The sequence below is a fragment of the Thermobia domestica genome, chromosome 9 (assembly GCF_964235325.1).
Source record: "Thermobia domestica chromosome 9, izTheDome1.hap1.1, whole genome shotgun sequence".
Taxonomy (NCBI): Eukaryota; Metazoa; Arthropoda; class Insecta; order Zygentoma; family Lepismatidae; genus Thermobia; species Thermobia domestica.
In genome coordinates, this window is record NC_137462.1 from 161,458,875 (window position 1) to 161,470,943 (window position 12,069).

The 12,069-nt window shown below is 35.4% G+C and overlaps 1 protein-coding gene across 5 annotated transcripts in view; it reads left to right on the forward strand.

The window, feature by feature from the left end:
• The first annotated feature begins 1,163 nt into the window (after nt 1-1,163).
• The window catches only part of LOC145695151 (REST corepressor 3-like), a 59,783-nt gene continuing 48,877 nt past the window's right edge, over nt 1,164-12,069 (forward strand). Inside the window, exon 1 of one of the 5 annotated variants that reach the window (XM_081772092.1) lies at nt 1,164-1,600. In XM_081772092.1, the coding sequence (XP_081628218.1) occupies nt 1,495-1,600 (106 nt within the window). In that variant the 5' untranslated portion in view covers nt 1,164-1,494. The remainder of the gene's footprint in view (nt 1,601-12,069) is intronic. The other 4 variants (XM_081772094.1, XM_081772090.1, XM_081772093.1 and 1 more) reach the window with 4 other exon arrangements.

A 12,069-nucleotide genomic window follows, 5' to 3' on the forward strand; every position in this document is an offset into this window, starting at 1 on the left:
AGAAGTGCCCCCTATTGCTTTTGTGCTTCGAAACGGCCTGCAGTGATTGTGTAAGTTTCGTTCAACGATTTGCAGTTGTTTTGGTTTGTAATAGGCCATTTTTGGAGCGCACAAAAAAAAAAGAAATGTAGTGTTCTCAAAAAAGCAATGGCTGTCGCCGTGTTGAAAGGGATAACTTGTTCCAGTGTCGCACTGACGGTCCGATCTAAGGGTATTTAAAGAAAACCCACCGATGTTTGTAAAAATACACTGATGATAAAGGGTTAAGGGCCCCAGGACCTAGGTGTTGCACTTATATGTTGACCAACGACTATATATATATATATATATATATATATATATATATATATATATATATATATATATATTTGATTCTAAGGACCCTAAGGATCATTACTAATATAGTGGTGAAAATTCCCCAAGGGGGGGTTAACCCCCTTGGTCGACGGTCTAGCGTACTAGGGCATATAGGTTATTTCTGAACTAATGTTTTTGAATGTATTTATTCATATTTTTTCTCAATTTAGTTTTTAAGAAAACTCATATATCACTGTAGACATAAATTACTTGTTGTAATCGAATGTGAACGCTGTTTTCTTAAAAACTTATCTCAATAATTTACTAAAATTTAACCTTGACTTGTTGTGCTTTGTTCTTGACATTTTGAAACTGCTATTACAAAGCTAGAAAGTTATCAAAATCTCATAATTATTTCCAGATATTTCAATAATATTTAACAATTCTCCCTTCCTATTAAAAAACATGTTCATTTGAAACTAAGAAGACCTTTTGAAATACTTTAAAATAAATAATTCGTTTAGTAATATGCGAAGTTAATTTCGAATCAAAGTTCGTGATTTTTTGTTCTCTTAAAATGGCGCCAGAGGTTACTTAAGCAGTGACATCTCCATCTCGATTCGTTGTATATTCTATGGTGGGAAACTACAGCATCAATGTTTTCTGCTGCATTCGAAACAATAAATTATATAGTGTTTTTATAAGCACCTTGGAATACAACACACTTGTATGAAATGAAAATTATAATTATTGATAATATATACACCTCATTTGTAATTTTTAACTTTTTATTTATTAAATTATTGGAAGGCAGAGCGAATTTCAGTTTCTAAAGAGTCTACCATTTTGCCTACAGTATTTTTTCAATGGAGATTAGGACATGATTCCATATTCTTAATTTTTCCATATATTTAAACAATGTTATAATCACTAAGAAAATATCTAAACATTGCAAAATATTATTAATTTTAAAACAGAATTGTTATTCATTTTAAATACAAAGGAAACTTTATTTGTTACAAAATTAGGAACAAACAAGAAAATAGGAACTCGCACAAATTTTACGGTACTCTGAAGGAGCTACATATTGGTTGTCTACTGGCGTTTGAGCGGGGGGTGTAGGAGATAGTTTGTGTTGGCGCTCCTTTGAAGAAGCAGTGAGGAAGATATTATAATCTTTATTGGAACATAATAACGATGGTTTTAGCCGACCGAAACGCTGATAATGTAAGAAATGGTCGAAGATCTCGCGGTCCAAGCCCAAATGGACATGCTTCGGACTCAAGTAGCGAAGAAGAAGGTGGTAAGTATTTGAACATCTGTACTCCGAGGATTGAAAGATAACATTTTCTGAAGCTCAAACAAACTACTTGTTAAGTATTTCTAATTATTTAAGCATTTTCTGCATAACTCTGAAAGTACGTATGTATTTTTTTAAGTTTCTCAAACCTAATTAAATAGTACAAATGTTATTTTTTATTGTTTAATTATTCTTTTACGAAATTTTTTCCTAATTTTTGGTGGGCCCACAGAGGGCGTTAATGCTAAAAATTGGTATGCAATATCTTTTAAAAATTAAATATAATTAAGAATACTTTTGAAAATCAATTATAACGGGGTTCATATACTCAGTTGATATCTACAAAGAAAATTTAACACTTTGGTTGATATAAAAGGCAACGAACCTTTCCAAGTAAGTTTGTAGTACCCTAAGAAAAATTTTAATTATAGTATTACTTCCGTTTATTATTAGGCTCCGTTCACTATTTATATATGTTCGAGGTGCTTAGATCTGTAAATTGTGTGTATGAGAAGATTTCCCATAGGCCGTTGTTCGTATCAATAAAAACTACTTGTGCTGAATTCACATCCCCATTCCAAAAAAAAAAAAAAAAAAAAAGCAATGTCCTCGTACGATAGGTGAAAACACTTTCATAGTAATAAATCCATAATGCGTAACAAAGTCGTGATAACCGTTAATTCGCAACAGCACCCTTGTACATGTTATGGAAAGACTACTCTATATCTTTAAACATCCATTGTAGTTTGTGGTATCGTATCTAAGGTCGCAAGGGAGTATGACTAACTGGAACAAAGGTATACTAGTATATATGTATTAATACAAACAGTTAGTAATGTATTAACTGTATTTAGTTGTTTAGGAGCTAGACCAATGACACCAACCTAAGTTTAATATTTAACTCACCAGATAAAAGATGCCTTATTTTTTACGATGTGAATTAGAAAAATTTATGTAATATCTCGTATTGTATACTAATGATGATTGTAAAAGCATATCGCCCTTCCCTCATCACTGTATGGGTAGAGCGTACGGGCCTTTGGAGCGGGAGACATTGGGGGGGGGTATATTTAGCAAAAACTGTCCAGAAGCACATAATAAACAAAATTTACAGGAGAAATGGATTATGCAAGTACTTGGACCTAACATAACCTAACTAAATCTAACCGAAGCTAACTTAAACTAATCTAATATTAGTAGAAATAAGTGAAATTCTACAATGTTTTCGGAAATTATGCAGGGCTACTCCACTAACATGATGTGATATAAACTTATCTAAATTCACCTAAACTAATCTAACCTACCCTAAACTGACCTAATGTGAACAGAAATTGCCGTATTTGTAACATTTTTTACAAGCAATTGCTGGACCCGCTTCTGCGAAACATTAGCCAACATGGGTTCAATTTACCGATAGGATATCATGTGGTTCGGATTCCTACTTAATTTGTAGGTCTAAATCTCATACAGCCTCGCTGCGAAAGGGACGCTAGACTCCAATCCAGCCCATATTAGTATTTTAAGTAGTGAAATGGAATTTGTGTCTTTGTAATCAGAATTAGTTTGACCCGCGATTAGGGAGGATTAGGGCCCGCGATTAGGAAAAAGGAAGATGTATTTTAATTGTGGGCTAGTAATTATCTGATCTTAAATTCCGAGCATTATGAACTAAAAAGTAACTATTCAGTATGTGTATTCCCTTCCACGAAAATTCGTGTTATTACCATTGTGGCTTTGTCAATTAGGCACAAGAACTTCAACATGTCCGTCAAATTGTACCTAACTGCTGTTAAGATTTAGGGTTACTCTACCTCTTCCATGCGAGAAAGTGACTGGGGACTTTGCAACTTTCAGAAACTTGATTTAGGAACAACTTGATGGAAGGGAAAGATGTGGAATGCTAATGAATGCAGTCCCTACGTCAACTTATTCTAGTAAGCAAACAACATATAGGTTTGTCAACAATTCTTATATAAAGTAGTCGTTTTATTGAAACGCACACCTCGTTGTAGGAAAGTTACGTCTTGTATGTAAGAAAGATCTAGTACAAGATTTCGTACAGATTACGAATATGAGGAGAAGCTTATAATATTGAAGCTCTCATTTCTTTGTGAAATAGTATCTTTCTCTCTTCTGTATTCTTCATTTGTTGGCACTTGCCGATTCCTGACGTCACTTGGAGCATATGAAATTGAAGGGGGCTACCAGAGATAATTGTTCAAAATTCATAGTCTCTCGCACATAATGATCTGATGGCTTTTAGAATCTTATTATTTTCTCACTACCTCTAACAGCTGTGTATAGATTTATAATATACATACAAACCTCTATGCCGCTAATCTTACCCCTGAAAAAAATACCAACCTTGCAAAGTGGTCATTAGAACTATTGCAATTCACAGCAGGACGAAACTGAAGTAGGTAGCAAGTGCGTTAACGGAGATCGGTATGCGAATAATGAAAGGTAATTGCGGGATATATGCGCCAACCTGTGCTAAATGGTCACTACGAGCTAGTTTAATATTACAGTGGCATAGTAATGAGCCACACTTCGTAAGGCGGGTACTGTGTTTACAGATGACTTGTTCTTCGTATACATAAATTATTTCCGGAAGCGTTACCCTTTGTTTCTGAATTAATAGATTTTGCCTCTAAATGTTAATAAAAATATCCCTATTCTTAACCTGCACCTAATGTTTATAATCATCAAAGGTATTCTGCTATCCGCGAGAGATCACTTGTGATAAACAGAGAATCTTCCATGTTCGATGGTCCACAGCAAATTTCTTCATTTAGGGATGGCGAAAGTTACCCGGATTCTGGAAAATTTATTTTCCCGAATCGGGATTTTTAGTTTCCTGGTTTCGGAATGCCGGAATTTTTCCTATTTTACTTTCCGGAAAGTAAAAGTTTCGGAATTGGCCATCCTTAGTTCTGACGTAGGAATTATTCATTTTAATATTGTCCATCAATTCTAACCTGCCGTGATATCGGATTTGATTCCCGACAAAGCACCTTGAAATTTGAAGGCATTACGGTGGTTCGGATTCCACAATAAACCGTGGGTCCACGTATCACAGGCTTGGTGCTAAAAGCGGACGCTAAACCCTAGCCAGCCAAAGCTTTTCACCCCTCTCTCTTTTCTTTCCTTCTAGTAAAAAATTAACTCTCCTCTACTCTCAGCATTTCCGTAATTTTATTTTCCCTTAGATTAGTTAATTTCCTCGATCCTTCTCCACACTTACATTTCAAAAGCCTCTAATATCCTTTCATCGCTTTTACACAATAGCCATATTTCTGACCTTTATAAATCATTTAAAGAATTTAGTCGTAGTGTAGTATAAATAAATGGTTAATTTTACGAAAACCGCTCCAGTTGCTATTACGCAAACACGAACAATCCCATTACTTTCAACTATGTGAACAATCTTAACAAACGTTGTAACAATGAAATCTTCCTTTATGCATGTACCCACTTTTGCTAACGCGGATTGGATGCAATGCTAGCTTGTAGTGACCGTCTTATGCAGGTTGTTGGGTGTTTATTGCATAATTGCACCAAGCATGTCTTAACCTGTAGAAGTAGAACAAATGTCATGTCACAAATCACTTCTTAAACAGTCCTATTTTTCGTATTTGGGTAAGGATACCAACGTGTAATGTGCAGCAAATTCAATAATGGTAATAATAACATAATGTGCTTAGGTAGTTCAATTTACTAACATTCTGTTGAAAACTACGCGTGCGTGAATTCAGAACTGGTACTGTGAATGGACGATATTCCTGCCAGACTTGAAAAGTTTCGAACCACAAGTAGAAATACCAATTTATGTGAGAAATGTAGGAAACGTTCCTTTATTTCTTCGGAGGTACATTCTATACGTAGCGTAATACAAGGGCACAACAACTTAACAAAGAACAGCACAGAATATTAACACGTTGTTGAAAGAATCTAACTTGTTAAACATTTTTCTGGTCAAAAGGATTTTTTTTTTTTTTTTATCTTTTGGATGCGTTATTTGATGCTTAAAATACTCAATCATTCTGTATCACAATAGAAATGTAAACTAACGGAGCTCATGTGGGTTGTGTGTACAGTTCATATGTATTTGAAGAACTAACGATCTTCGTTCTATATTTTCAATATATATATATATATATATATATATATATATGAGATGTTTCAAAACAACAGCGACAGCGTTTGGGAGGTGATTCCTGGCAACAAGATAAGACAAAAAGTATAAAGCAAACTGGGTGCAGAAATCCATCATTTAGGAGTTCTGTCGAAAACATGAAATAATTAACTTCAGAGGTCCATATATATATATATATATATATATATATAGAGAGAGAGAGAGAGAGAGAGAGAGAGAGAGAGAGTATGTATGTGTGGGGATAATTTATCTTGAAACGACCATGTACTTTGTAAACTAATTGATAAAGATATCATCTAAATTTTGTAACATGCAAATATGAACAGAGGACATCCCTTGACACTTTCAATACTTTCTGATTAGCAGTGTTGCCAACCCAGCATAAAGTTTAATTTTTAATGAGACTACGTTATTACATATTTCAATTTAATATGTTAAAAAGAAACTTACATTTATTATTCAGTGTTACAAACGAAGAACGCTACAGTATCATATATATCCGTAATAGTTGAGGATTTTATAGACTTCAGTAAACAGTACAACAGTAAAAACGCGAGTGAGATGATGTGTTCGGTTGGCAACACTTAATTAGATGGTATTGTGGTATATGTCAAATGGTGTTCCTCTGCTGATATTTGCATATTATAAAGTTTCATTGAATTTTATGAGGGCATTTCAAGATGAATGATCCACCCTGTACGTAGCTCAGGGTGGTTAGTTTATCTTGAAATTTCTTTGTAATTGTGAAACTAATAGATGAAAAGCGCAGAAACTTCATACTATGCAGATATTAATAGGGGAACATTATTTGACGTAACTCTGCAGTATTACCGGATTGTCAGTCTTGCCCGCTCAACATAGTTATTTTTTTTAAAAAAAAAAGAAATAGCGCTATGTAATGCTAATTGTAATGCACATTTGAAATTACAATTAAACGAAACTTACAATATCTAAAAATCAGTGTTGCAAACTAAAGATGTTGCAATATCACAAACATAAAGACTTTAGATGGATCTATAGCGCCAATAAAGCAGTTGAGACGAACGTTGAAATGCACATCCAAAGTACCTTAGTGTGAAATGAACAGGGACAGAGTTACAACGAATTAAAAATGTGGCTATTGGAGAGAGGAAACTGTTTTAGATACGTATCACGTCCAATCGCGTGGATGGTTTTCAATAAATAGGACTGTCATTTACTGCGATTGCTTCGATAAGTGGCAATAATATGCCTTGAGTTGCACTTAATGACCGACAGATGGCAGTGTTGCTGGAAAAACGACGAACGTTGTAGCGTCAGTATCAAGATAGCCGCCCCGTTGTCTACATGCACAACGTTAGAACAGCGTTCAGTGATCCGGTTTTGGAGCAGTGAGGGTGGGAAGCCAATTGAAATTCATCGCAAAATGGCAGCAAAGCATAGTGTTCGTGTTTGTCCCTGCAGCAAGTATACGACTGGTGTAGGAAGTTTAAAGGTGGCATAACATCTGTGGAGGACGTTCCTCGATTGGGACAGGCTCACCGCGTAGTGGCCGTCGAAAACATTGCATTAGCAGAACTACTTGTAGAGGAAAGCAGGCGAATTACGCTGAAAGAAATCACCACAATCATGAATATTAGCTTTGGTTCAGTTCAACACAATGTTCTGCATTTCAATAAGGTGTTTGAAAGAGGGTTCCACATCAGTTGACTGCTGAATTGAAAGATCGTCGCGTCAACGCCTATGAAGAACTTTTTTGCGTCGTTTCAACGGCGAGGGTAATGTATTTCTGGATAGGATTCTTACAGGCGATGAAACCACTATCATCAGCAGACGTCAAGGAAAGGGAGCAAGGAATGGCGACATAGCTCTTCACTGAAAAAAAAAAAAAAAAAAAAAAAAAAAACACTCAACCATCAGCAAGAAAGGTCATGCTTACTCTCTTCTGATATGCAAAGGGAGTAATTTTGGAACAGTACCTGGAAAAAGAAGTGGTAGTAACAAAATGCCTCGTATTCAAACTTGCTGATAAATCAACTATATCCTGTAATCAGGCATAAACGAGGAGGATTTCTGTCCTCAGGTGTCCTCTTACTGCATGATACTGCATACTGCCCGTTTCACTGTTGATACTATCGATGACATCAAATTTGAGTTTACCACTCATCCACCCTATTCACTAGATCTTGCCCCTAGTAAGTTTTACATGTGTTTGGACTACTCAAAGAAACGATGGAAGGCAAGCATTGAATGATGATTAAGAGGTGAAAAATGCGGTGCATGAGTGGCTACAATCTCGACCAAAAGAATTCTTCCAACATGGTATCCATTCACTTCCGAAGCGGTGAAATACTTGCATTCAACGTCAAGAGGACTGCATTGAAGAATAGGAGATAAATTTCATTGTAAAATGTATTACATCTTTAAGGTTTTCACTAGATCCTCTCTCGTATATTAGTTTTAAAGTTACGAGCAAGATAAATGGCCCACCATATATATTAAGGTTTCTGTATTGCTTGTACGCATTCACATATTGTTATTAATAAAATGGAAGTCTTATTCACCTTATTCATGTGAATAAGGTAAGTAAGATCTTTATTTTATTTATTCATTAATATTTAATTTCAGTTTCAAAAAAAGAATATCTATTAATTATTTTACTAATACTATGGATATTTAACATAGTGTTTTTTAACTCTCGTAAACACCACAGACGACAATTGCATTCTTAACCATAGACGTTTCAGTGACAGTTTGGGATCTTTATCGGTACAAATTTTTAAAGAAAACTATATTAGATTAATCACATTGTCGGTGAAGTTCCTTCTATATATAGATAAATTAAAACAAATGTTCTTTCATACGGCTATATAACTTTTATACTTCGTTTATACAGAATATATATTCTTTTGCATTACCGAATATACGGTAAGGGCAGGCTACAATAAAAAAGTAAGTTTTATGTGAGATGAGTTAGGAAGTTACTATTCATTAGATTAAAGACTAAGGCGCAGACCCTCTATGTTTGTGTAGCTAATGAGAACAAGCACTGATCCAAATATCCTTTTTTTTTCAGCTTGTTAAAGTTAACATTTTGAAACATTATGTTGTTTTGCCCTAAATTGCCATTTTAGTTGCGTCTGCGTTTTTATACATATATCAATGCCATTTCACTCCTACTGGTTATTGGTTTTGGATTCACAAACTAATTCATCCACGGCATGCATATGGATGTCTATGCATCACAGATTAAATAAATATAAGCAGAGCACAGTTGGCAGGATTTGTCCAAGTAGGCTCAACTAGAACGAGATTTTGTACTTTTATATAACAAAATAGACATTTTCCCATATTAAAATATGCTATGTCAACATTTAATAATACTAAAATGCTATGAGATTATTGGGAAACTCTGAAGTTACTGAAGTTTAATTTGGCATGGAAGACAGATGGCAAAAAGAGAGAGGGGGGGGGGGGGGGAAGAGCAAAGTTCAAAATATATTACAAGTTTTTATTTCGGCATGGGAAACAAAGAAGACACACATGATGAAGCTTGAAATTCATACTAGCAAACCCGCACGTCCTGCGCAAGTGCAGGGTACTATTGTTGTCTGTGGGATTGAATATGATACAAAATTAAAAATACTTATGGCTAGCAAAGTAGTTTTAATAACACGTTAATAATATCTTTAATTAAGAATTTCTCGACAGTTACTCGAATCTAAGACGCACCCCAATTCCGCTGGGTTAAATTATGGAAAAATAGTAATATGTTCCGTTTTTACTATTACTAAAGCGCTCTTTGATATTGGTCATTTTCGGTGATTTTTATATATCCCTCTCTCCTCCCCATGTTGCGGGGCACGGCATAATAAAAATTATCCCAGGTCTGAATGTCATGTATGTTGAAAATTTGATCGAGATCGGTTGGGTGGTTCAAGAGCTATTAAGTTTTATTTATTTTATATATTTCTCTCTCCCCTCCCTTCCTCCTACCCTAAGTTCTACCGTCAAAGGGATATGATAAAAACCACCCCAATCCAGGATCGGGATGAATCAGTTTGTGAATTCAGAACCAATAACCAGTAGGTGTGAAATGGCATGGATGTTCTTGTTTTCCTTGAAACTGACAGCCATGTATTGTCGTAGGTGGCAGGTAGGAGAAAACAATCATTGCCGTATCATTTTTTAGGTAGCAGCAGTTTGAAATTACAACATTTAAATCATATAGTCCAAATGGTAAACTTAGATCGATATTTATTACATATAATACTTTTATATTCCAGAATAGCTTTTACCATCTGTTATTGGGTTGGTTAGTTTGCAGCATAATATTCCGTTCTGTACCTACGCTACATGAGACATACATTTCCAGCTTAACGTCGAATCATAACTACCTGGAATTGAACCCAGGACTCCCGCGTTGATGTTGCATGCGCTAACCATATTTCCACGAGGGTGCTCTTACGCATATTATTTATAAAATACAAACCGATACGCAGGTAAGAAGTAGTTATTATATTGGAAATGCATATGTTTTCATCTTTTTTTCTGTTTTACGTCCCATGATTATACACCGAAGTTACAGAAGACTGGATGGACAATATGGTGGGAACACGAAAGACTAAACGGGAGACCCCCCCCCCCCAAAAAAAAAAAAAAAAAACATTCACACGGTGTGCATCCACCACAAAGTCACATGGTGGGAGCTGGAGTCGAACCAGGGCCATTGGTATATTAAGACCTATAATACTTACTACCTGAAAATACTTTTCCATTGAGCCCGATAGTGGCCAACATAAATAGGTTTCAGTATATTTTCAAGCGAAATCAGCTTAACTGTTTATATTGTTTATGAACGCTGTTTGCTATTCAGCTATGGAATATTTAAGCGTACTGAGTTTGGCGCAGGATGTCAAGGTACGGAATTAACTTAATTATTGATTTATTTTTGCAAACCAATATACTGATTGCGCCATATATTTAAAGACTGAATAGCCATCCTCTCTGATGTAGTGGCTAGCGCTCACCTGTGGTGTACGTGGCCCCTGATTCGATTCCCATTATGAGCGCAATGTGGTTCGAATTCAACCTTAAGCTGCAAGTCCCCGTCTCATATAGCATTGATGTTGAAAAAACGCTAAACTTCAATAAACAAACGCTGAACAACAAAGAAGCAAGGTATTCAACCACTAGAATAAATAAAAGTAAATAAATAAAAAATAGAAAGAATCTTGAAGTCTTTATTTACCAGTGAAAACAAAATCGTTGTATACTACGACAGTGATGTTATTGTTGTATAATTTACATGTAAGCTCTTTGGCTCGAAAGAAAGAAGATCCGGAAAACCCGAAAAAATTCACATGAACACAGTTTATTTTCTTTCTTTCTTTTAACTGTTTCTTCCAGAGTTGACTGGTTTTAAGCCAGATTTTTTTCAGTAAAACCGGAACTGAAAGAAAGATCAGAATCTAAAAAATATGGATACTTGAGTATTACGTGATAAGCACTTGTTATTGTTGGATTAGAATCCTAATGATGATGGTCTGTGTCTTCGAAAGTAAGGAAAAATCTATTTATCTGACAAGCTTCAGCATACAATCTGCGAAGCAAATTTACAATGAAATTATTGATAGTGTGCATTGTTGAAGCGAGAAATCTTTCTTACTAATGTCACCCTAAATTTTAGGACCAGGTCTGTAATCTCTCAACGAAACATACACTATGTTCTATAAGAGTCTTAGTGCTTTCAATAAGGTTTCACTGAGAATATATATAAAATCGCGTAGAATGCACTGTCTCATTATTTACCTATTTCTGTTGTAAGTAATTGAGACGATTGGAAATCGTTACTCCATCACATCATCTTCGACTAAAATACTTTTTTAAACGGAAAATACCATAGAACTTTTTTTAAAGTCATGCACGGGAAAAATAAGATCACTCGGTTATTTTAAACCCTGGTAATGGGAATGATCATGAACCTCTCTATAGTTCAAGCGATGGATGAACTCAATACCTTTCAGAGCCTGTGTTGAGAATGAGTTTGTCGCCCCGTGCATGACATGGACATGTGGGGTCAGGTTACTCGGGCGAAACCTGTGATGCAAGACTAAGACGCTTTAACACGTCACCAATAGTATCGCGAACATTCAATATGGATTGCTGATGACTGGAGACGTGTGATATGGCACCAAAGAAACATATAATACGCTGTCTCTTCCCAATCGTAAAACGTAGCGGTGGCTCTGTAGCGTTGTGATCCCCAGTACTCTGGTTTTCAATGATTTCTGTGCTGTCACTGCTACAGTTACACCTGGAATATCACTGTCGTAAA